The sequence below is a fragment of the Octodon degus genome, unplaced genomic scaffold (assembly GCF_000260255.1).
Source record: "Octodon degus isolate 3935 unplaced genomic scaffold, OctDeg1.0 scaffold00153, whole genome shotgun sequence".
NCBI lineage: Eukaryota > Metazoa > Chordata > Mammalia > Rodentia > Octodontidae > Octodon > Octodon degus.
The window spans coordinates 1,447,972-1,473,331 of NW_004524729.1; the positions used below are offsets into that span (position 1 = coordinate 1,447,972).

Sequence of the window (25,360 nt, forward strand, 5' to 3'; positions counted from 1 at the left end):
CCATGTGGATGAGTCACGGCCATTGCTTGGCCAATGTGCTCTCTGTGAAAGCCTGAGAGAGTGTCTTCTCCCCATGTGACTCTCCTTGGGCACACTCTACGTCATCGATCACTTTCCTCTTTGGCCCCCAATGCTTTTTCAGAGTCCTGCTGAGTTGCTAAATTGCCCAGGTTGGGTCTGCCCACCAGCACTGGGATGACAGGCATGGTCTGGTACTCCGTGCTGGTGGGACATGAATCTCCGAAATGTTCTTTCAGCCTTGAAGAAAGCAATTAAAGACCGCGGTGGCTTCCTGAGCAGAGTCGGCAGCCTGCTGCCCGTCAGGATCCTGTCCTTCGTGATGCTGCCCTGCACGCTGCCAGTGGAGTCCACGATCGCTGCCGTCCACAGGTGAGCTCCATGCGCTGCTTGCCGCTCCCTCGGGCTGGGTGGGGGTCCGGGAACAGGCAGCTGGAAGGGCTCAGGCGGGGGCCTGGCATACAGGCAGCAGGTACCCTCAGGTCCTCAGAGCCACCGGCGACTGGCGAGGGCAGTGGCCACACACAGCATTTCATGATCTTCAGGGAAACTGAGGCCTGGAGAGGTTGAGGTCCAAGCTCTGCAGTCCCAAGCTGACAAGAACAAAGCCCAGATCAAGTTCAGGGGCTGGTCCATGCTAGGCTAGCTCTTGGCTACAGGGCCACATCCCTGGCTCTGTTTTTTGTTTTTTTTTTAATTTTATTTATTTGTGTGTGTGTGTGTGTGTGTGTGTGTGTGTGTGTGTGTGTGTCCAGCTCAGCCCACCAGGGGGCGGGGCTGGCTGGCGTGTGGTGCTGGGGGATTGAACTGCGGTCTCTGTGCTTTGCTAAGCTTGTTCTAAGTAGGTGCGTTAGACCACTGAGCCATCTCCCCAGCCCCTCTGGCTCTGTTTTGAGGCAGCGTCTCACTATACAGTAGACGCTGGTCTTGCACTCACAGTGATCCTCCTTCGTCAGCCTCCCGAGTGCCGGGATTCCAGGTACAGGCACGCGCCACCATACCTGGCTCCCCTTTTTTTTAGCAAGTAAATCCAGTGTGTTGCCGGGCATGCTGGCACGCACCTCTAATCCCGGCTATTTGAGAGGTTGAGACAAGAGATCTCAAGTTTAAGACCAACCTGGGCAGCTCAGCAAGACTCTATCTCAAAAAGAAAAAAGAAAAACCAAAAAAGGGCTGCTGAGATGTAGCTCAGTTGTAGTGTGTTTTGTGCCCGATCTCCAATACCGAAAGTCATCATCGCCATCCTCATCTCGCGTGTCCTGTCCCCCTGCACATCCTTGCTGAGCGCCCCAGGCTCTGTCTGTATCCCCCCAGGACCCGCCACTTCCTCCGTACACCACCCTTGCTCTGCATTATCAGTGCCCGTGGCAGAGCTTCTCTGTGTCTGGGGACAGGGAGTCTGTGGGGGCCATGCCCCCACCCCGGCCCCCCAGCAGCCTTGCACGGGATCAGTGGGGTATCTGACCCAGACGCTCCCCATGGAGCCAGGTGACATGGACATGGAAAGTCAAGACCTTTCCCTTTTGTTGCCTTGACGCCCCTCTAGCCGTCTGGAGCCACATGCAGCCTCACTTTGCTTTAGGGACACAGCTGGGCTCATCTTGCAGAGCACCCCAAATCCACCTTCTGGGAGCATGTTGTTTTGGGCAAGGGGGGTCACAGGCAGCTCCCCTGGCCCGAGGGTGTCCTGCAAGGTGGCTGCTTTGGGTTTACTTTTTGCTTTACTCCTCTTCATTGGGGTGTGCGCACACGCGTGAGTGGTCATCTTGGTTTTGCTCCTGCAGACTGGTGATGTGGCTCCCACACATCCCTGATGACGTCCAGTGGCTGCAGTGGTTGATGTCTCAGGTCTATGCCCGTGTGACGACGTGTCTGCTCCCCACTTCCAGGTGAATACTGTGGGTGTGAGGGCCCCCGAGGGACACCTCTGCACCCTGTATGGCCTCAGGTAGTCTCTAGAAATCAGAGAGGCACGGGTGTATCTGGCAATGCATATAAGCTGGGCTACCTGCCTGTCCCTCTGGCCCCAGGAGGGTGCCTTTGGTGTAGGGGATGGGGTGTTGGCGCTGCTGTTATTGGCAGACATGGGACCATTGGGAAGTAGGGGGCACAAGGGCCTAGATCCCTGGGAAGGTGACTGTGGGACCATGGTGATACAGGGACGTGAAATTCCCAACCTGGCCTGGATGAGTTCGTGTTCTCTAAAACCGAAGAATGACTTTTAGGAACAAACGGAGGTTGAGGGTAAAACTTTATTGGAAAGAAAAGCTTCTGTCGGAGAGGGACAGAAGGGGGGCCCGAGCGGATTGCCCAGGAAGCTGCCCCTTCCAGGTTACCTTTATAGCGCAAAGCCATGCGGGGCTGAGGTAGAGACAAAGGGGTCTCACTTAGGCAGATGCAGGGTGGGACTAAACTATGGTCAGCGAATGGGATTACAAGCACCATTTGCTCAGGTAAGATTGATTAGGCCCAGGACCAAATGGGGTAGCGAGTCACGTAGCAAGCAGCCATGAATGTAAAACAGGACCTTATTGGGGGGCCTTTGGATCATAATTCCTGAGCAATGATCAATCCTGGATGCCAGTCTTTAGGTTCGATTTACAGCAGGCGCCTCCATCCTTCCCACAGGTGTGAGGTGCCTGGCTGTTGTCCTTTCCCTCAAGGGCCTGACCCTGTCTGACTGCCTAAAATTTTCTGTCTAACTCGGCTGCCTGCAACAATGGGTGGGCAGACCCACGGGCCAGGCAAGAGGAGCGGGGCCAGTCTCAGCAGAATCTGTGGGACCACAAGGCTGCCTGCTGTGCCTCGTTAGGGGACGGCAATACTAGGTGGCAGTGCTAGGGCACTGGTGGGCACTAGCCCTGTTGGGGACTCGAGTGACACCTGTTATGGCCACTGAGAGGTGTCTGGAGGCAAGATTACTGTGGCTCTGGGTGGGGCCCCCTGCCATGCCATGTGTGATGACACAGGCCACATGACTGAGCTCCCAGGAGTCCTGGGAAAGACCACCAAGCCAGCCTCCTTGTTTGTTTCAGGTCCCAGATGTCAGGGAGCAGCCAGCGCGCTTCCATTTGCACCCGGGAAGGTGGCTCTGCAGGATCCTAGACCGCGGTTGGCCAGGAAGGGGCGCCCCAGCCTGGGTTCAGCCACCCCCTCCACTGGACAGCATCTGTGGGGAGAGGGTATCACCTTCCGTGCTTCCCCAGAAAGGGATTTTGGGGTCACCTGAGGAGGCCTCTAGGGAACCCTTCCTGAGGGGCTGCACCTTCTCATTGTGGTGCAGCTCTCGGTGAGCCCAGGGCCCCGCCTCTTTGCTAAATTTATTCCTTATGCAAAGGCGACGTCTTTGTTGTGGGCAGCTGGGAATCTGCTCGTGCAGCCCTAATATTCAAGCATCTGTTGGCTCTCCTGGTTGGGCAGTGTCACCAGGAAGCCCGGCACGGGGCTCTGACGGCCGACTGCGTCTCACAGCCTGCTCATGGCGGCCCCAGTGCCCAGGACAGCGGGGCCCATGAGCCCTGCGCTCACTCAGGCAGCCAGCAGAAAAGGGGACTGGGTGTGGTCATCCCCACCGAGGCCCCTCCTGTCCTTGGCCTTAAGATGACAACTTATCTATGTCCCCAGCACCCCTCTGATCTAGCTAAAATACTTCCTAAGTTTTTTTAAAACCACGTAAGGGAATGGCTGGTGAAGTGTGAAATTTCACAAATTCATGAGATCTTTGAAGAGCACAAAGATGAAACCTAAGAGGAGGGTAGTGGCAGGCACCCTGGCCCAACCCGGGCAGGAGCCAAATAGCATAAATAACTCCCCTTCTTTCTCTCTGCCAGAGTCATTGCCGGCTTCCAATCGGGTTCTTTTCTGTCCGCGTCTCCCCGTCCCGTGGTCCCCCACTCTGCCAGCCTTAATGGAACCACACGCTTGAGGCGGGGACCCCCCCTTCTTCTCAGGTGCAGGAACACATTTGAGTGCAGCCACAAAAAACGACCCGCTCAGATTCCTTCACGCTGGCAGAGAGTTAAACACACACGGGCTATGCCAGCAAGCAAAGCCCAGCTGCAGGTGCCGTCACACACTTCTTAGCATGAGCCCTGGAAGAGAGGATGTGGCCCGCCCGAGATCCTCGCGACAGTGGGCTTGAACCCAGCCCCTGAGACTTGCTTCATAAGTGAGGGAGGGGCCAAGGCGAGGGGCACTCTCCCCACCACCTGTGCCAGACCTGGGCCCTGGCTGTGGCCGTAGGAGAGCGGGCATGGGCTGGCAGAGGCCTCTTCCAACATCCATGTGACCAGCCCTTGCCCTTTGCCAAGTTTCCCCCAGCGCTTGTGAGAGCCGCTGAGGGGCGGGCCCCTCGCACTGGCAGACCTAGCCTGGCCTGAGCACTATTTAAGTTGGAACTCGGTCGCATACACTGGCTTTGGATTATCAGAAAAGGCTCCCAGGGCCAACCAGATTTCATGCTTGTTTCTACACACTTTTTCCTTTTTTTCCCCCCACGCTTTTATTATATCTAGTATTTATTTTCTCTTAAATAACAGGCTAGAACCCACAGCCTTTGAACTAAGCTACATCCCCAACTCTACTTTTATTTATTCTGAGCTGAGATCTCACTAAATTGCCTACACTGGGCTCAAACTCGGAGTCCTCCTGCTTCAGCCTTCCAGAGTACCAGAATGACAGGCGCGCATCGCTCTGTCCAGGTAGAATCTTTTTTTTTTTTTTTTTAAATTTCTGGGCTCAAACCCAGGGCCTCCAACGTGCTAGGCACGTGCTCTGCTGCTGAGCTCTGCCCAGGCCTCCTGCCTCTGCCCGTGCCTTAGGTGCTGCCCAGCCCACCCAGAAGATCCCTCAGCGCTCGAAGCATTTCTAACTCCCTCCTATCCTCAAGCAGAGCCCTCTGTTCGCTGGGCTGTGAATACTGCGCTCAGGATGGGACATTCAGTGTCAGGGAACATCTTTATTTGGTAAACAGCAAAACCTGGTGCGGAAAATGAGCCCAATGTTGTTTTTTGAATGTGTGTCTCTGTATTAGAGGACTGAGAGGATGTTTAACGCTTACCAATTTACTGTTACCTGTGATACATTGTTTGTTGGGCTTTTTCAGATTTCTTTGCTGAACAACATGTATTTCTTTCAGCAACAGAAAATGGTTCATAAGAGACGTGACTTTTAAAATGCGTTGCCCTGACTCTGCCTTCTGCCTGGGAACATAGCGCCGTTCTTCCCTCTCTCAGCTGTGCTCCTCATGACGGCACTTCCCCCAAGCCCACGCTTCTGTCCCCGCATGGCCCTGCCTCACCAGGCACCTCTCTGCTACAGCGAACCCTTTCCCAAGTGCTGGAGATCAAATCCCTTGGACTGCTTGCCTCCCTCTGGGCCCTGACGCCCCCAAGGCTAAGCGAGCCTGCCAGGTGCAAAGTGTGTGGCCCTTCCTCGGAGGCCCCCAACTTCCAGCCCCCAAAGCCCATAACCATGGATTTAGGAAGTGCCCTTCCCCACCCTGCTGGCTCCAGCTCTGCCTCCACTTAGCGTCTGGAATCTGGCCAGGCCCTGCTTCTAGCCGGGGTGCTGAACAGCTTCCTCCTGGGGTCTCACACCTGTTCTGCACCTCCAGCTCACTTCAGAGCCCCCCTGTGTCCTCCTCCTCACTGTGCTCTCATTCCCACCCCTAGCCGCCTCCCTGTGTGGGGTCCAGACTCAGCAGCCCTGCAAACCCAGCTGCAGCTCAGAGCTTATCTCTGCGCACCCTCACCCCACTTCCCACCACAGCCCTTCTCTAACTCCACTCCCCAGATGTTGGGAGTGTTGGAGACAAACAGGTGGAGGACCCAGGGGCCTGTGGCAGGGAGCATCCCAAACTAACAAGTAAGTGGGTGATTCCCATGGCAATTCCCAGCCTCCCCATTCCAGGCCAGCAAGACTTGGGGCTTGATTTCATCAGAGAACCACTATAGCTAGTGACTGCATTTCTACCTCTGATTGGACCAAACAGCACTCAGACAAAATATTACCAGAGCAGGGGCCTGTCCAGGTTCTTGTTGTTCTGGACACCAGGTATAGGGAAGAACATCCACAAGGAGTAGTGACATGGAAGAGTTCTTGGAAATGAAAGGACACTCCACAGGGTGGCCATGGGCCAGCAAGAAGAGCTCAAGGCACCAAGGGGGCCTGGATAGGACTAAGGAGATGGTCTGAGTCCTGCCCATGAGCACTCGGCTCAGCCCCTCCATCCAGAGGTGGTGTCTGACATTCTGTGGCCCTTGGAGGAACTGTGATGGCCAATGCCCACGAGGGTCAAACCTGCAGTCAACCACGTGGTAATTGGGGTGGGTGGGCCAAAGGCTGCGGAAGCGCCCAGGCCCATGCCTGGATTAACGGTGTCTAAACTAGGTTAAGATGGTGGTTCTACTTTGTCTTGTATTTTGAGGCAGAGAGCCTGGCTCTGGACTAATGTTTAACTCAGAGGGTAGATCTAGCCCAGAAAGCCCTGGGAGGCCGACCCTCCCTTTTTCCTCCTGCCGTTTCCTTAGTTGCCTCCTGCCTCAACTTCTGGCTCCCTGGCCCTGAACTAAGTTTTCTGGGAGGTGGGTGGCCTTGCAGATGTTACTCAGTGACTGTCAGGAGAGGCTGGGTATGCTGTGTTGACCTGTCCCTGCACACCTGTCCCACATGGTTGCTCTAAGACGCAGCCTGCAGCCAATCCACCCTCCTACGACTGCAGAAGACAGCCATGGCAGGGCAGAAGGACACGGGTCTTACGGGTCTGCACCTGCAAGTGACATGTATCCCTCTGCTTGCCCTGCGTGCCAGCAAGTCGTATGGCGGGGGCGGGGAAATGCCATTCTACCAAGGAACAAAAAGAGGATCACAAGAAATTCTTGTGGAGGGCACCTTGGGAGGCCACCGAGAAGCTACCAAGGAACCAAAACAGTCTGGGTGTGGCAATGCACACAGGCATCACCAGCTGGTCAAGCTGAGGCAGGAGGTTAACAAGCTCAAGCTGAGCCATCACAAGATCCTGTCGCCATCACAAGATCCTGTCTCGTTGGGTGGGGTGGTGCACACCTACAATCAGGAGGCTGAGGCAGGAGGATCATTTCTAGTTTGAGACCAGCATGGGCTACAAAGCAAGCTCAAGGCCAGCCTGAATTGCATAGCAAGATCCTGTCTCAAACAGACAAAAACTAAGTAATAGAAGATCCTGTCTCAAATGAAAACAATGAAGGGAGGTGCTGGGGAGGTAACTCAGCACTCCCTGAGTCTAATCTCCAGTGCTGCAAAAAAACAAAAAAAAACAAAAACAAAAAAACCCAAATCCCTACAGTCTCTCTAACCCAATAAATCCAGGAACTTCAGGGTTTCGGTAGATCTGCAAGCCTCTGTTATCTTCATCATCAGAAACAGCCCAGCAGTTTGTCTTGAGGGTGCAGTACATGAGCCTGGCCAAGGGCTTTGCACACACACAACATATATTTAGCTTGTGCAACATGGCAGGGCGCGTTCATCCTCTTCTGGAAGTGGCGTGCTCAGGAAAGATGGGGGAGGACATGCAGGACGAGGTGCTTGTGTGGAGAAAGTCACGCCTATCCCATGATCACAGGGTGCCAGGCTCACTAGCTTGACCTCATGAAACCCTCTAACATTGAGCATTAAAAACCATTACGGCCAGGGAGATGGCTCAGTAGAATAAGCACTTCCCTGGCAAGAGCAAAGGTTAAGTTCAATCCCTGGTTCCACCAAAACAACAACAACAACAACAACAAAACCCACCATTGTTCCTAGTTTACAGGTGAGAAAATTCCAATGAGTCCACTTATGGCTTGTGTTGAGAGTGTACATTCTACCTCCTAAATCCTCTTTGCTAATCTCTGTCACATGTTCCCACTGACACAGCCTTTGGCCTGCACTGGGGTCAGCAAGGCCCGGATGCCTCAGCTTGGTGGCCGAGGGGCCCAGGAGGTGGGCCGGTGGGTGCTGACCCCGAGGAAGGGGGCCGTCTTGCAGAATTGGCTACAAAGTGGCATGGGGTTGGAGCTGCCCAGAGGCCGGCTCTTGCCTCATTGCCAGTGATGCGAAGGCCAGACGCGGTCCTGCCACGCAACAGCCACGAGCATTTTGAGGCCCCTCCTGCACACAGAGTTGGCGCTGTCCCATGTTCTGGTTCCCACGATGCTCCTTTAAGACTGCTAGCAGAGGGAGAGCGGCCTGGCGCGGTTTCTGAGCCCTCACCTACCTTCCCTCTCGGCCTAGTCCCCGAGACACGTGGGTATCATTAAGAGAGACTGCCTCAGACACGCCTGGGTCGGTGTCACCTCTGACATGCAAGCCGTGGGACTGAAAGGACGTTACTCACTGTCTCTGGGTCTGTTTCCTCCCTCCTTTGAGGCCTCCACTTTACGGTGGTAAATCAGCCCGATTAAAAGCCCTGGGCGGGGCCTGGCTAAATTACAGAAACTGTGAATCCCACCTTCAAAGTCCCCCCACCAGCTAAGTGCTGCAATTACCCCAGCATAAAAATCAGGAAACGCCGACCCAGAGAGACAGGATCGGGAGGGTCCTCGGTAACCTAATCCCGTTATTTTCTGGCCCAGAAAACCGGTCTCAGTCATTGAATGCAGCTGAGCTAGACTTTTAGCCTGGGCCAAGTCTCGTCTCTCATCCTTGCGACCTTCTAAGTCCACCTGGGAAGCAGATGTGACCACCGTCTTCATTTCCGCGTCCTGCTGCATTCCAAGGCGAACCTCAACTCCCGCAGGTGCCAATGCCAGGCGTCCGGCTTGGCAAACTCTAACACAGACCACGGACCAACAGCTCTGCAGGCGTCGCTGGGCGCTTTGCGCTTGCGCAGTCTGCCCCATAGCCGCGTCAACATCCGGGTTACAGACTCCTGAAACCCAATGAGCGAAGGCAGCGCGAGTCAGGGGGCGGGACATACACGGGCAACATGGCTGCCCCCAGCGCGCCGCTTCCGGGGGGAGGGCTTGTGGGAGTAGCCCTGACCCGCCGCTGTGCCGCCGCGCGCCGCTGCCCTCCCTCACCAGCAGAGTCTCGGTCGCGCTCGGGTAGCTCTGCAAGGCGGCGGCTGCAGAGGGAGCCATGGGGACTGTGCACGCCCGGGTAAGAGGTCCGCCGACTCGCGGGCTGCGCGACCGCTGGCCGGCTGGCGTCGCGGCGGGGAGACGCGCTCGTGCGTGAGGGGGTCCGCGTGAGAGGGCCGCGAGGCGACCGGGCGAGTGCGGGGGGCCGCCGACCGCGGGGCGGGAGGGTCGTGGCTCTCAAGGTCACTCCGCGAGTGCGCGCCCCAGAAGGGACTGACTGCCCGGGACGTCCCCCGCTGGCCCGGGCGCCTGCCGCTCCAGGCTGCCGCGCGTCCGCCGTGCAAGCCGGAGGGAGCAAACGCAGTCCGGCGCGCTGAGGTGCCTGCTGGGTGCAGGCTGAGGCGCGCGATGGACGGCCCGGAGCCTGGAGTTGGGCTGCGTGGGCGAAAGCTCGCTGGGGAAAGTTTCGGGCCGCGCTGTGTGTCGCACAGCGAGCGGGGACGCGCTCCCGGGGGACTCCCCGGCCTTCTCCCCCTTCGGCGTTGTGGGAAGGCCAAGTCACTTTGGGCCTGGGAGGATGCAGCGGAGCGCGGGTGACTCCGTCCGGGCTTGGCCTGTTGAGCTTCGCGCAGGAGCTCGGGCATACCCACAGCCCGCCTCGGGTCTGTTCACGGTGCGAACGAGGCTGCCTCGCTTTCCAAGCTGCTGCTTTGTTGGTAATTTTTTTAATTGGGAAACGAACTCAGGACTTTGCCCTTGCCAGGCAGGCGCTTGGGCTGCTGAGCTGTCTCCCTCGCCCTTTTTTGTAATCTTAACTGAGGACCAGAGAATGAGTCATTTGTCCAGGGTGATACCGAGCTGCAGAATGTCCCACACCGCAGGGTCTTGGTCTTAACACTACTTTTCTGTTACAAGGTGAACTGCCTCATGTGTCCTGCTCAGTTTTCAGTAGAGCCCTTCTCCTCTCCTCAACTTCCAAAAGAATTTGGAAGCTGGCTTCTTTTCGAAATGAACCCAGTCCCCTTTCAGCTGTTTTTCTAGGGGAGGGTTTTTTTTGTTTGTTTGTTTGTTTGTTTTTGTTTTTGTTTTTGGTGCCAAGGACCAAACCCAGGGCTTCCAGCTTGCTAGGCAATCGTTCTACCGCTGAGCCAAATCCCCAGCCCCTCACCTGTCTTTCAAGCCAACAAGCTCCCTTGCTCTTCTGCCACAGTTTTTGGACTGTGCTGTGGGTGTTCATTCTCTGTCCACCAGCCGCATCCATTAGAACTCAGTTGAGGTTGCTTCCTGCAGAAACTGCCTCTTTATCACTTGTTTAATATACTAACAGTGTTTCCCATTTTTTAGTTTTTTATATACCACTATTCAGTGTTTCCAATGTTCTGATTAGGAATCACTAAAAAAAATTGGCCTTTGTTATCTAGGGGTGTGTGTGTGTGTGTGTGTGTGTGTGTGTGTGTGTTTAAGGCAGAGTCACTTTGTAGCTCAGGTGGACCTCAGAACTTTAAAGTGATTCTCCTGTCTCAGCCTCCCAAGTGCTAGAATCACAGCTGTGTGCCACCACGCCCAGCAGTCACCTGGCATGGACATGCATATGTGAAATAAAAGTTTTGTGAAACAGTGTTTATCTTTACTTCCTATCGTGGACTGCTATATTTTATATTTGACTCTAGTCATTTCATTTTCTTTTTATGTGTTTGGTACAAGGTCTCACTACAAAACTCAGACGAGTAGCGATCTTCTTGTCTCAGCTTCCTCAGTGTTGGGATTACAGGCATGTGCCACCATGCCTGTACTTGGGTCCTGCTCAATGTGCCTGGGGGCAGGGCCAGCATGGCATGTGCCAGGGATCGAACCCTAGTTCCTGCACTAGGTGGCCGTAGCAGGTGCTTAGTCCACTGAACTATCTCACCAGCTCTATCTGGTCATCTCACTTTATTTTTTTATTATTTTTTTATTCATTTTAATAAGAAATAGCAATGAAACAGTTTCAAAACAGGTTAGTAGGAGAGCTGGGGAGATGGCTCAGTAGGATAAGCGCTTGACTGGCAAATGCAAGGATCTGAGTTCAATCCTCGGTTCCGCCAAAAAAAAAAACAAAAAAAAAAACAGGTTAGTGGGGCTATTACAATAATTAATATATTACATATTGTCTTCGTAGTAGTTATTCAGAGAATAAGATGCAAATGTGATATCTTGTCTAAATAACGTTAGTACAAGCCTTTCTTCCCATTGAATTAAGAGAAAGTAACTGTATAGCTATAAAAACTTGTATGTATGTATGTATTTATTTATTTATTTATTTGGTACAAGGTCTCACTGTGCAGCTCAGACTTGGAGTTAGCATGGCTCATGGTACAGGGATTGAACCTGGGTCCTTGCGCTTGCCAGGCAGGCACTTAGACTCTGAGCTATCTCCCCTGCCCTCATCTCACTTTAAAGATGCTGATCATAGCTCATTAAATTTATCTCATATCCTGTCCCCACTGCTTTGCACAGAAGATGTGTTCTGGTTTGTGTCTAGATGTACCACCGCCCCCCATAGCCTCACGCAATCACTGGGTTGGCTTTCTAGAGTTTGTGATTAATTCCGGGTCCAGTGCAGGGATTATGGGTTTGAGTGGTGCCCCGCCCTGGGGCACATGGCCTGAAGGCAGTAGGAGGAAGCTTGAGACGCTTGCCTCCTGGCTGCTCTGCCACTGCTCCTCCCTTTTGGCTCTTGCTGTTTTACTGTTTTCTGCCACCAGGAATGAGTAGGGACTGAAACCTCCACAAACAGTTAGCTAAATAAATAAACCTTTCCTTCCTTCATTTTGAGTGTCCAGTATTTTGTTCCAGCAACGAGAGAAAAGTAGCCGAGACAAGATGGTTCATGGAAATCAGTAAGAACTTGAAGCTGGACGTGGGGTGCTCACCTGTAATCCTGGCTGAGGCAGGAGGATTGCAAGTTTGATCCTCAGCCTGGGCGGTTTAGCAACTTCATGAGACCCTGTCTAAAAGGAGAAGGAGCTGGAACTGTAGCTCAGCCTGAAGGCTCTGGGTTCGTTCCCTGCTACTGCGAAACAGAGCTTCGCAGTTGAGTATCGACTGACTGCAGACTGATGTGCTTCAAGGTTAACAGCTAGATCCACATATTTATTTTAATTCTTTTTCCAAATATTTATCCCATGCCTGTTCTTCCAGACACTGGAATGTAAAGCCTGTGAGGGTTTTAATAAGTATTTGTCACAGAGCAGGCTCTTAATCACTTACCTGTTTACCCCGAGCACACTTGGGCATGCGTTTGTGTACATACTGACTGTTCTGATGCTTGGGCAGGGGTCATTTCACCGGGTGATTTTTGTACCAAAGCAGTTTGATAAAATTGTTGATTCTGATACTTTCTGTTATTGTTATCTTATAAAGTCAATGGAACATGCAGTTTCTCGCTCATCCTATATTTAAATAATTAGACTGGTAGGTGGTTAGTAATATGTAAGCACTAACTAAATCTCCCTTAGTAGGAGGCAGCTCAGCACACCTGCTCTGGGGAGCCGCCCCACTGCGGCGGCGGCTCAAGCTTGCCGTCTGCAGCCCAGTGTAGACGGCGCAGCCAAGTCTGGCAGGTGTTTGGTGAATCTCATTCCAGGCTTGGAGACTTCAGGAAAGGCACTGGGGATTCTTCAGCATGATGGAATGTGAGCGCCATGTCCGAGCAAAGCGCGCGCAAAGCGTCTTGACTAAGCATCTGCACACACTCTTAATTTGCTTGTATTTTAGACAGATCAACAACGATTCGTCTTTTAAGTGTTACACTATAAAATGAAATAATAAAGATATAGAATTATACATTCTTTGCTCATTGTTAGCTTCATTTTCTAAAGTTTAAATAAAATTCAGCCTACACTACGAGGAGCATTGTGGTGGCGTTTGCTGCTGCGAGCTCAGTCTTCAGCATGCAGAGCGCACTTAGGACATGTTTGTTAAGTAAAGGGACAAGAGAATATTTATTCCTTTACTACAGCAGCTTTCCTGTCCCTGGGATAAGACACCCCGCACACACAATTTAAAACTTTGAGGACAGGTTTGCCTGGTGTGGTGGGAGAGGCCGAAGCAGGGGGATTGTTGTGCGTTTGAGACCAGCCTGGGCTACACAGTGAGCTCAAGGCCACCCTGAGCTGCATGGTGAGACCCTATCTCAAAAAGACAAGAAAAAGAAACAACAAAAAACAAGAGGACAGGTTTACCTTGGCTCACGGTTTCAGTTCGGTCCGTGGTCGGCGGCGCCAGGGCAGGAACATCATGGCAGAAGAGTGTGAAGAAGCAAAGCTGTTCAATTGCTGGGCAGCAAAGTGAGGAAACAGAGAGCCTGGACGTAGGCTGCAGGGACCTCCATGACACCCCCCCCCCATGCCCTCACTGTGCTTTAATCTGGGCAGCTTCCACGCCAGCCAGGTTGGCACAGTTGAGCCACTGCACCACTGTCCCATGGGTATTTATTGGGTAGTCCTATGTGTCAGGGCAAATGAAAGTAAAAAAAGAAGGGGTGTTGTGAAGATCACAAACTTGAGCCAAGAGGTGTCTCTGTGAAGGAAGGAGTGAGTCTGCCTTAAGAAACTAGAGATAGCTTACAGAGGTGACACTTGCAGTGGCTGAGCTACTTAGGGGAAAGGTGGTCTGGGAGGGGGCATGAGGGACACAGAGCCTGGATGGTGGAGATGGAACCTGGCGGGCAGGCCTGGGCCTGCCAGCGGGTGCCTGCGTGCTCCGCTAAGGAATCTGGCTGCAGCCGCTCCCTGTGTATACGTCCAGGACGGTCAGAACTGCAACGGGCTTGGGAACGGGTGCACGCGGTCATGGTGCAGTCGAGTGAGGTGACGGGCCACAGACAGTGCGCTGGCCATTTAGGAAACAAAATGCTTCCATAGGGATTTGATTTGCCAAGGGAGATATTCTGAAGAGTATATGTATCTGAGTCCAAACATCAGGGTGCCTCTGTGGTAGAGCACAGAGGAGCAGCTTTTGTATGTGCGCATGCGTGTGTGCATTTGTGTGTGTCTTTTTGAGACAGGGTCTCAGTATGCAGTTCAGGCTGGCCTCAAGCTCAGTGTGTGGCCTAGGCTGGCCTCGAGCTCACAGTGACCCCCCTCCCTCGGCCTCCTGAGTGCCGGGATTACAGAGGTGCACCACATGCCTGGCTGGAAGAGCAGATTTTTCATGATTTTCTTTCTCCATTAGAATACTTAGTGTTAGGCCTGGTTCTTCTAGGTTTGTATCAGACATTTTTAAATTTATTTATTTTTTTACAAATACACTGACTACCAGAGAGCCAACCGCCTGTGAATTAACCACCAGACCAGGAGCTTGCCTTTAAAAGCAGCCTGTCACCCACCTCTCCTTGCTGTCCCCTGACTTTCCAGAGCGCCACCAAAATTCCAAGGTTTCTTTCTGTTTCCTTGAGTTGATGCTGCCAATCTGCTGACCTGTGGCCCTACCTCCCTTTCAGAGTCTGGAGCCCCTGCCAGCCAGTGGGCCTGATTTTGGAGGATTAGGCGAAGAAGCTGAATTCCTTGAAGTTGAACCTGAAGCTAAACAGGAAATTCTGGAAAACAAAGATGTGAGTTTTTGGTTCCAGATCCTTATACGCTTACTTGTAGGGGCGTCACGCCCGTGAGCCACTGGTGAGCCGTGTGCCACTTAACCTGCCACCAGCTGCACCTTCAGCTGGGTAGCTGCTGGCTTCTAAGAAGATTGCTCCTAGCTTTAGTCAGTTTCACGGGGACAGTTCAGGCAAATACATTCTTTTTTTTTTAGCATTTAGAACAGGGTCTACAGGTTCTTCCTACACATATTGGGCTTGTAGTGATGCTCCTGTTTCAGCCCCCCAAGTGCTGGGATTACAGGTGCACATCACCATGCCCAGTCTCAGTGCACCCCAGGGGCAGGGCCAGCATGGCATGTGGAGCCGGGGATTGAACCCTGGTCCCTGCGTCTGCCTAAGCAGGCGCCTTAATCTGCTGAGCTATCTGGCTGGCACTTTTGTGTTTGTTCTATTTTAAATTCAAAGATAGACTCAGACTGTACTTAAATTTGTACATCTGTTACCTGCTCCCAGAAAAGAGACCCAAGGTGTCTAGTGAAACTTCTGAACTTCTTTTTAAAAGTTGGCTTTTCCTTGAGGCCCCCAGGAAGTGTGGCTCGGGGCTGCCTCCAGGGCTGTGCTGGGAAGGGCAGCCTACTCTTAAGGCCTGCTTGGCTGGGGCTGCCTTGGCCCAGAGAGAGACTGTCTGGTTCACGGGAACACCAAGTGTGGTCATCAAAGCTCAGACGCCTTGACGTTCCTTTTGGGTTCTCGATGGTAGCCTTGCCCGCTGGTCTTTGCCCTGTGTCTCCTGTGATAGCTGGAGTCCCCTTGTCCCCTGCAGGTGGTGGTTCAGCACGTTCATTTTGATGGACTCGGAAGGACTAAGGACGATATCATCATTTGTGAAATCGGAGAGGTTTTTAAGGCCAAGAACCTCATTGAGGTGAGTGCACTGTCTGCCCAGCACCCTTTCCCACTCCCTTCTGGACAACCTGTGATTTTTCTCTCCTGTAACCGCAGGCGCCTGTCCTTGGCCTCCTGCCAGGGGGACCCTCTGTCCCTGGGACATGCACTCGTACTGAGCTGCCATGGCAGGGGAAGAACTGTCTGTCCTGTCATCCCAGCCACCTCCCCCGATGAGTCCCCACCCTTCCCAGCACCTGGCTGAGTGTGATACCATGTGGGGCCGGCCGTCACCCACTGCCCATGTCCTCAGGGCCTCCCCTGTCTGTGGACCAGTCGCCCCCCCCTTCCCACTTGCAGACCAGGTCCTCCTGTCCCTTTGCCCTGGGGGCTGCTCAGACTGTGGCTAGGCAGAGGTCACCTACAGTGTCCTTGTGGCCCTGGCCAGCTGGCTCCTTTCTGTCCGCTCTAACTTGACCTTTAAGCAGCATTTGGCACCGTGAGCCATTCCCTCTCCAAAAAAAAAAAAGAGAGAGAGAAAATGTCAGTTTTTATTTTTAAAAGATTGAAGTTGAACAGAAGAGCGATCAACAAATCAGCAGGTGCAGAGTGCTGAAAGGGCCCACGTGTTCTCGCAGCGGCCCTGTCGGGTGTCCCCTCGGGGGAGCACAGCAGCCGGAGCGCTGTCCTTCCCCGAGCCCTCCCTGCTCCTTTCACACACCTATCAGAGCAGTGCACACCAGCGCGCTGGCCGCACGGGGCCTCGGCCTGTGTCGATGTTACTGTTTTGCTTCTGTGGAGGACGCAGGGTTAAACACCCTGGTGTGTTTCCATTGCACGTGGCATTACACGCGCAGGACAAGTTCTTGCCAGTCTGTTAGGTGAGAAATGCTTTTAATTAGAAATGTTTTCATCTGCCTGCATTTAGTGACGAGTGAGAGCCAGCAGTTCGGCCGTTCATCCATCCCCCTCGGGAAGTACCTGCTGCTATCCTGTCCTCTTGCGCATTTTTTACGCTTTGTTGATAGACATAAAGATTGCATGTTGAAGAACAGGTCCCTTTGTGATCCATGTTGAGTTTTTCCCACAGCTACTTATCTTTGGAATGTCCCTGTCCTTCCTTTCCTTCCATACTTTCTCTTCCCTGCTGCTTTCTGTCTTGTCACAGTTGCTCTGAGACTCCCAGTCAGCGTCCCACCCCCCACCCCCACCCAAGCACCCTCAGGCGAGGCTGTCACCTGGTGAGTAGCTGTTTCTGGTCAGCACTGCTGTGTGGCGTTGTGGCCCTGACTGCACACCTGCCACACAGCGTGACCTTTTGGTGTCATCAGGTGTTCCGTGCTTAGGGTCTGCAGGCATCATCTTTCCACCCTGCCCTGCCTGTCCTCTTGCCTTTCTCTGCCCCCTGTCTAGTGGCACTGGTCTCCAGGTGCCGGCCCAGAGCTGAGGTCATCATAGCTTCCTTCTGATGTGCCCCGCTGAGTCAGCTGGTGAGCGTGGCCTTAGCCCTTGCTGGTGAGCTGTCTGGGGTCTGGCCACCTCCCCCCACCCCGGGGCTGGTCTGGACCAGCCTCTGTCCCAGCTCCCGAGTTCTGCTCGGGAGCCTTGTGCTGCTGGGCCTGCTCTCCTCCCCATCTGAGCCTGGCCGTCCCGGTCCACCCGAAGGGCCTGCTGCTTCTCATGGAGATCCCGCCTGGACTCAGCCTGCTGAGCGCGCCACAGTTGTCCCCTTCTTCTGCAGGAGTGAAGCCTCCACTCCGGTCACTACACAAGTCCTCGCACACTCATCCCCTCACTCTTATAGTCGTCTTTCCAGCAGCATGTCCTCCTGGCATCAGAAGGGCTGCTCGTGCCACTGAAGAGGGGGCGGGAAGTTGAGAGTGGTGAAATGGCCAGTGAATTGAACCAGAATAAAGATGTACACAGCCATGCATGTGTGTACACACACACGCACGCACACACGCACCCCTTCCACCAGGGAAAGCCACGGTTCTGTCCTGACGGTGATCCCTGAAACATCGTCATCCACTTCCTGTATGCAGTATCCATGTCTGGGTTTTCCTGTGCACTCGCCAACCCCAGGCTGGCTGTGATTCTTTTTTCTTTGCTCGTTTTTCCTTTTGAGACAGGGTCTTGCTGTGTAGTTCAGGCTGGCCTGGAGCTCAGGGCTGGTCTCAAGTTTAAACTTGCAATGATCCTTCTGCCTTAGCCTCTGGAATTCTGGGATTACAGGTGTGCGCCACCATGCCTGGCCCTGGCTGTAACTCTGGTTTGTTTGTTTTTTTTTTTTTTCCTCTCTTATTTTCTTTTTTGGTACCAGGAACCGAACTCAGGGGCTTGTGCTTGCCAGGCAAGCGCTGTGCCACCGAGCTGCACCCCTGACCCCCGAGTGGGGTTTTGTTGTCCGCCCCCCCCCATGCTGTCTCTGTTCTTTGCGTGGCTGGTCTTGGGCTCTCTCTTCCCAGTGCTGAGAGATGTAGCACCACACCAGCCTGGAATCGTGGCCTCCCTGTGCTTCCGTGTCTATGAAGATCTCATCCTCTGTCTCCTTCCCTCTTCCAGGTCATGCGGAAATCTCATGAAGCCCGTGAAAAGTTGCTCCGTCTCGGGATCTTTAGACAAGTAGACGTGTTGATTGATACATGTCAAGGTACCGTGTGGGTGGGTGGCATCTCTGTGAGTCTCCGTCCTCCGCCAGTCTCCAGAGCAGCAGTGGGCTGACACACACCGGTCTCTCAGACGGGCCCTGGAAGGATGTCGCATTGTGTGCTGGGCTGAGGGAGGAGTGCTGACTGGGACCACATGAGTCCTAGGTGACTCCTGCAGGAGGGAGCAAGGCTTCCCAGCCCCGTGGCCGCCCGCATGGACCCCTGCCAGGTGCCACCTAAATGTGCACTTTGGAAAGAGGGAATCAGGTTCAGTTAGCTCTGCTCATCTGTGGTGTGCTGCGTGACAGTGGCCAAGCTGCTCCGCTCGGCTCAGCAGCTACTGTCGCCCTGAGCTGGGCCTGGAGAGGTAGCAGCAAGCAGGAGTCACCCAGCGGGTGAGCCAGGCCAGGGCACTGCTGGTAGGGAAGGAGAGCGCTCGGGTGTGCCTGTGTGAGGCTGTGGCAGGCTGTTAAGTCCAGCGCAGGTCCCTCAGGTGCCATAGGTAAATCACAGAGGGGGAACCAGGGCTCGGAGAAGTGGAAGGAACCTGCCCCACGTCCAGCCAGTGAGTGATGTGGAGCCAGCACCTCACTCAGCCCCACAATGGGGGTGCGAGCTGTGCTGGCCTTTGGCCTCGGTTCGCTCTCTCCCAGTGGGTGGCTGGACCTTGGCACCCACCAGCGCCCCTCTACCCTGGCTCCTCTGTGACAGGGCAAGCGCACTGACACACCCACACCCACATCATGCACTACATCAGCTGATAATGGTGCACAGGTCCATCAGCACCCATGCGAATGCGAGCTGGGTGAGCGGGAAGTGTGGAGCAGCTGGGGCTTCGTGCACGCTCTGTGCCTCCTGCTGTACCTTCCTGTCCACCCAGAACTGCTTTAAAAAAATAAATCTGTCCTGGACCACTGACCCCACGTCTCTGGGTGCCAAGGGCGGGCATCGGTGGCAGCCACCATGGGCCACAGACGGGCCATCTCGCTACACTGTCGCGCACACTGCAGCCAGAGGACCAGCCTGAATTCAGGCACGGATCACTCCCTGCCCTGAGGAAGGACCTTGCAGCATAGTGGCTTAATGAGGAATTCTGTGATTTTTCTTCTCTGCTTTCTAATGTCCGCATGTGGTTCAAGGACCTTGTAGTGTGGGTGAATGGATCCTTTTAGCAGAGCTGCCGCTGTCTAACTGTGGCAATAGGTGCCATCTGGGGACCTACGAATTCTGCCACAGAAACGAGCAACAGGATTTTTAGGGTAGAGGTGTAATTTGATTTTGTGTGGGAGTCTTTTTAGACCTTAAAATAGATGACATATTTTCCCAGGGAGCTTGTAAAATAAAATGAACCTTCCAATTGTTTTTTGTCTATTTTTAGCCATACACCCCAAAAGGAAAACATTTTCCTGCTGTCTTTTTGTTTGATCTTGTTGATGTCCTCAGGTGACGATGCACTTCCCAATGGTCTCGATGTCACCTTTGAAGTGACTGAGCTGAGGAGGGTGACGGGCAGCTACAACACCATGGTCGGGAACAATGAAGGCAGCATGGTAAGGCGGAGGGTTCCTTGCCCGTGTTGGGGTTCAGAGCATGAGCTGAGGAACGTGGTTGCCTCCTCAGCACCGACGCTTGCCTCAAACTGTTCCCTGCTTTGCCTTTCTTAGGCTGTTATTTGGTTTCTCTTTAAACTCCTAAGCTGAAGAGAATGTATTTTATAAAGCTTCTCTTTTTTTTAATGTATTCAGTACAGGGTCTGCAGGGTCTCACTAAGTAGACAGGACTCGTACTGACCCTCCTGTGTTCAGCCTCCCAAGAGCGGGGACTACAGGTGCGCGCCACCACGCCCAATCTCAGTCGTTGCCTAAGCAGGTGCTTTAGTCCTCTCAGCTATCTGGCCCTCTGAGAATGTATTTTTAAATTATTTGATATCAATCACTATATGCCTGTGTTTTTTGTGTTTTGGATTTTTAAAATGTGTTTAGTTCAGAGTCTACAGGGTCCCACTACACAGATTGGACTCGTAGTGATTCTCCTGTTTTCAGCCTCCCAAGTGCTGGGATTACAGGTGCGCTATACCATGCCCAGATATCAAATGCTATGATGAAAAGTGTTCTTAGTAAAAGTAGGTCCTCTTCAGAATTCTTTAAACTCCACATCTTCAGACTTTATGTCCTGGACAGTTGCGGCTGGCAGGGTCACCTGACTGCATGGTGACCGGCTCTGTGCGCAGCACTCTCTGAAGAGGGAAGGCGGCATCTGTTGGCGGTCCCTTCGCAGGCTGAGTTTGTTGTCCTCTTAAGTCCCCGCTCCTCCCATTTAGACCCCTGCTTTTCTTTCTTCCTCTCTCAGGTCCTCGGCCTCAAGCTCCCCAACCTGCTAGGCCGAGCAGAAAAAGTGACTTTTCAGTTTTCCTACGGAACCAAAGAAACATCATACGGCCTGTCCTTCTTCAAACCGCGGCCAGGAAACTTCGAGAGAAAGTAGGAAGGCTGGCAGATGGCTGCATGCAGTGGCGGGCGTGACAGGGTGGCTAGCAAGCGCACAGGGCCAGTGGGCAGTCGCCGCCTCACAGCGTGCCTGGCCCCTGGCTCTGCATCGTTGGTAACACATGTGCCGTCTGTCCCATTGTCTCCTAGTTTCTCCGTGAACCTGTACAAAGTCACTGGACAGTTCCCGTGGAGCTCGCTGCGGGAGACAGACCGAGGAGTGTCTGCCGAGTACAGCGTACGTCCTCCCAGTATCCCCGGTTTCCGAGTGGCACAGGGAGGCGGGGAGCACAGGCCTCTGTCTGCACAGGCTGTGTCCTGGTACCCCAAGAGCGGCTGCTTCTGGGGCCAATGCCTTCCTGCCTTCCTGTCTGACATGGATGGGAGAGGGGACTGGGCAGTGCTGGCAGGGGCAGGCCGGTCCCCTGGTGTCCTCACAGCGTGTGTGGAGATGTTGCCCATGTTCCTGAGTGGCAGTGTCTGTTCCTTAGGAGACAATTACGAGCGCCAGGGCAGTGCTCAGTGCCTTGCAGGTGCTGACATGAGCATGCGCCCCTAGTTCTTACCCTGTAAGCATGACAGTGTTTTGGTGTCCCCAACCCACAGTGGCCTTGGGGACACAGAGCATAGTGGGGGTGGCCTCAGGGTTGAGGGTGACCTGGCTTCCTTGTCTCATGAATTGTCTGTGTGGATCCCAGAGCTACCTACCAGGCAGTGTCACTCGCTGTCCAGAGGGAACACAGGCGTGTCTCTGGGGCAGGCTGGCCAGGCTCTGGGGACACAGGCCAGGTCCCCTTCCCTGCAGTGTGCAGTGTGGTCTCATCGGCCCTCTGTGGCTGAGGCAGTTGTCTGATTCCCAGTTAGCGTCCCTTGGGGCTCGCTCTGCAGAGAGCCGGCAGCTGCTGCTCAGGGTCCCGTGGCCCCTCGCAGGTGCTGGCGCTGGTGCAGCTGCTCCTTCGGCCCGGTTCCCCTCCTTACCCTTTTTTCTTCATCCTCCCCCTGCCTGCTCCCTCTCACCCTTTCTCCTCAACATTTAAACATTTTATCTACATCCTCAGGGAGCTCGGGCCAGAGGAGACTGCAAGTTCAAGGCCAGCCCGGGTAACTCAGACTGCATCTCAAAATTAAAAAACAGGGGCTGGGGAGATAGCTCAGTAGAATAAGCGCTTGCCTGGCAAGTACAAGGGCCTGAGTTCAATCCCCAGTTCTGCCAAAATAAAAATTAAAAAACAGAAGAGCTGGCAATCGCTTAGCGGCAGAGCACCTTCCTAGCGTGCGCAGCTGAGTTCCATCCCTGGCCACCACCACCCCCATTCCGTAAGCCACTGAATTAGCTAACTGCTTCCTGAGTGCCTGTGTCCCACGTGTGCCCTTGCAGTTCCCCGTGTGGAGGACCAGCCACACTGTCAAGTGGGAGGGCGTGTGGCGGGAGCTGGGCTGCCTCTCCAGGACCGCGTCCTTCGCTGTGCGCAAAGAAAGCGGACACTCGCTGAAATCGTCTCTCTCGGTAGGCACCCCAACCCCCCAGGGAGGCGTTGGGCTGGGCGGAGAGCTGGCGGGGCTGCCGCAGAGACAGCGACCGGGGTCTGTGACACACAGCCACTGCCTGCATGTGTCCCCAGATCGCACAGTGGGAAGTGGAGCCCACTGTGGCATTGTGGTTTTCAGACCCAACTAGAAAGCGACTGAGTTGGCCTTGGCTGCGGTGCAGGGCTGGTCCAGGCACTGGGGGGCCCTGGTGCCATATCCTCAAGTGTGGCACAGTGGCTGCCGCGCCCTCTGGGGACAGTGGATGATGTGCTGCCTTGCCCCCAGCTTTGCGAGGACGTGGCATTGGTTTATAAAGCTGCGGGAGGTACAGGTACCCACGACTCTCTTGCAGCACGCCATGGTCATTGACTCTCGGAATTCTTCCATCCTGCCCAAAAGAGGGGCTTTGCTGAAGGTGAACCAGGTAGGGTTCTTTCATTGTCACCTTGACAGGGCCAGGGGACAGAGATGGTGACCCCAGGGGTGGCAATGATGTGGGCCATTCATGTTGTTGATGTTACCGTCCCCTATAATGGTCACATGCTCTCAGGGCTGGGGGTGAAGTTTGGGAGTAAGCGCTGCCCTGGGTGGGTGAGGCCCTGGCTTCAGTGGCGGGGCCTGATCCCCAGTGGGGGGGGACCCAGGGTGGACCCAGGGGTCAGGAACCTGAGCCTGGGGTCTGTCCAGTCTTCACTTTAGAGGAGCAGCCAGAGGCCAGATGTTTCTGGAGATAGCAGCCCTCTGAGGGGTCAGGTAGCTCCTGGCACCAGCCATCCCACCAGCCACATTGCCCACACTGCGTGGTTCTCCACATTAGGATTCGGTTACGCGGTGGTCCTCTGTCCCTGCCCACGCCCTTGTGCCCTGTATGGCAATTAGGAACGTCCTACCGCCTTCTTTAAAAAGTATAAGGTACCCAAATCCTAACTAGAAACATGACCCACCCCCACCCGCGCCCTTCGCTGCCCGTGACCCTCTGGTCTTCCCACAGGAGCTGGCAGGCTACACAGGCGGGGACGTGAGCTTCCTAAAGGAGGACTTTGAGCTGCAGGTGAACAAGCAGCTGCTGTTGGATTCGGTGAGTACCCACGGGGTCCCACCACCTTTGTTTCCCCTGCTGTGCCTTCCTGCTTGGAAACCTTGTGCCCCAAGGTGGGGTGCAGCCCCAAAGCTGTAGCACCATGTCTTCTATGTGAGCTGGCACCAAGGCTCTGGGGAGAGACGGTTACTGTTTGCTTCTAAAAAGAGCCCACTAGACCCCACAGAGTCTCCTCCATCCCCCCTCGGGATGCCTGGAGGAAGGGCTGGACTTGGGAAGTTTCCTCTGAGGTGTTGCTCCCCGGGAGATCTGACCTTCCTCTGCCAGGCCCAGGGTTCGGGAGCCTCTGGGGTATTTTGTAATTTTTGATCAGTTTGTGGGTTTCGGCTGGCTAGGGGGCTCGAGCATGCCTGGCTGTGCACCACGCCCCACCCCCTCACCCTGCCTTGTAAGGAGGCAGCCCAGCCCGCTCATTTCAGCCTCGTGGCCTCTGCCCTGTCCCCCGGGCCCCAGTTCCTTCCTTTCCCCTGTCAGCATCACCCAGACGCCAGCACGGGCCGCTAAGACCCTTCCACCAGAGCTCTTCCAGTCCCTTCCACATGGGCCACGCTGCTGCTCACCCGTGGCCTCGACGCCATTGTTCTGTAACTGTGAAGTCCCCTCTGGCCGCCACCTTGTGGTGTGATTCCCCCCCAACCCCCCCAGCCCCTCGCTCTCTCCACCTTGCAGCTTGTGTGCTCTGCAGCGTGTCCCCATCCTGGTCCTGCTGGCTGTGTCCTCCGTGTGCCTGACAGACGCCACCGGTGGGGGGTCTCAAACCCAGCCTGAGCTGGGGAAGCTGAGGCAGGAGTTCTGCAGACACAGGGCCAACCTGGGCAACTTAGCAAAGCCCATCACAAAAGAAAAGAAAGAGGGGCTGGGGTCACAGTTCATGGCTTCCTGGGTCGGTCCCCAGGATCCCAAAGAGTAAAGCGAACCACCTCTGAGGCGCCCTCCTAGCCTTCACACCCCTGCCAGTGCAGCAGCACAGCCTGGCCCACAGGGGACCTGCGCGAAGCCTGAGGCCGAGTGGCCTTCCTTCCGTGGCCTTCCTTCTGCCCCGGCAGCAGCCCACAGAGCCTGCTCCACAGGAAGGGTTGGCGCAGAATCTCCCGACGCCCTGAGTGCTGTGAGTGTGCTGTGGTGCCGGGACGCTGCCGTCACCCCAAGCCCTGTCAGCCCAGTCGGGACCGTGTGTCACCTGCTCTGCTCACGCTGCCTCGGGTTCCTTTCCTCTGTAGTTCTTCCACGTGAAGCTTCTTACAAGACAGCTCTGAAGGCCGGAGGACAGTGCTGGTGGGCCTCTTAGAGCCTTCAGTGATACAAAGAGCTGACAGCGGCACGTAGGCCGTGGTATCGCCACTTCTGCCCTAGGAATTCTCAAGGCAGAGAGGACAGGAGGTGCACATGTGCCTGGGCAGAAAAGCTGCTGAGAGGGGGCCGCGACTGAGGGTTCACGCTGCTGACTGGACCCAGGCTCTGCCCAGAGTCACTGACTACGCCATGCAGACGCAGGGGTGCTGCTGCCCTGGGCTTCAGCCAGCCCAAGTGCTGTGTCCCCATCCTCCTGCATTTCCAGTCGAGGCCTGCAAGGTGCAGGACCCTGGGCCCAGTGTCTTTCCCTTTTGTCTCAGTTACTCTTCTCTCCTTGCTGGGACAAATAGCTGACACTCAAAATGAAGGAAAGAAAGGTTTATTTAGCTCACAGGTACTGGAGGTTTCAGTCCATGCTCAGCTGGCTCCAAGGCAGAGAGCACAAGGCAGAGGGCAGCCTTTCATGGCAGCAGCCAAGAGCAGAGAGAGCCCAAGGGAGTAGCTGCAGCTGGTCAGCTTGCCAGCCTCTCAGGCCTCCTTCAGTTGTAACGCAGATTACCTGCCCCAGGGCAGGTGCAGCATCCACACCCACAGTAATCAAGCACAAACTGCAGAAGCCACCCCATGGCTGCAGGAGGCTTCGGGGGGACAACTAGACCCAAACCACAGGCCCGTGCAGCAGGCCAGCCCTCGCTCATCGCTGGGTGGAAGCTGCCCGGCTCACGGCGGAACTGGGCCTGGCTGTAGTGCTGTGTGCAGGCCGAGGCCGCCCATGTTGAGTCCTC

The 25,360-nt window shown here is 54.7% G+C and overlaps 2 protein-coding genes across 3 annotated transcripts in view; both read left to right on the plus strand.

Moving 5' to 3' along the window:
* The window catches only part of Pnpla3 (patatin like phospholipase domain containing 3), a 16,711-nt gene extending 12,061 nt beyond the window's left edge, over window positions 1-4,650 (plus strand). Inside the window, exons 7-10 of one of the 2 annotated variants that reach the window (XR_002818312.1) lie at window positions 258-390; window positions 1,803-1,907; window positions 3,054-3,200; window positions 3,849-4,650. Coding sequence is in view for 1 of the 2 variants with exons in the window: in XM_004642450.2 (XP_004642507.1) it covers window positions 258-390; window positions 1,803-1,907; window positions 3,054-3,123 (308 nt within the window). In the remaining variant the exon portion in view is untranslated. Of the gene's footprint in view, window positions 1-257; window positions 391-1,802; window positions 1,908-3,053 lie in introns of both variants that reach the window. The other variant, XM_004642450.2, reaches the window with a different exon arrangement.
* Window positions 4,651-8,976: 4,326 nt separating this feature from the next.
* The window catches only part of Samm50 (SAMM50 sorting and assembly machinery component), a 24,022-nt gene continuing 7,638 nt past the window's right edge, over window positions 8,977-25,360 (plus strand). Inside the window, exons 1-11 of the mRNA XM_023702530.1 lie at window positions 8,977-9,135; window positions 14,539-14,649; window positions 15,458-15,559; window positions 18,082-18,169; window positions 19,611-19,717; window positions 20,517-20,647; window positions 20,804-20,891; window positions 22,032-22,160; window positions 22,536-22,607; window positions 23,175-23,261; window positions 23,968-24,025. Of these exons, the coding sequence (XP_023558298.1) occupies window positions 9,115-9,135; window positions 14,539-14,649; window positions 15,458-15,559; window positions 18,082-18,169; window positions 19,611-19,717; window positions 20,517-20,647; window positions 20,804-20,891; window positions 22,032-22,160; window positions 22,536-22,607; window positions 23,175-23,261; window positions 23,968-24,025 (994 nt within the window). The 5' untranslated portion in view covers window positions 8,977-9,114. The remainder of the gene's footprint in view (window positions 9,136-14,538; window positions 14,650-15,457; window positions 15,560-18,081; window positions 18,170-19,610; window positions 19,718-20,516; window positions 20,648-20,803; window positions 20,892-22,031; window positions 22,161-22,535; window positions 22,608-23,174; window positions 23,262-23,967; window positions 24,026-25,360) is intronic.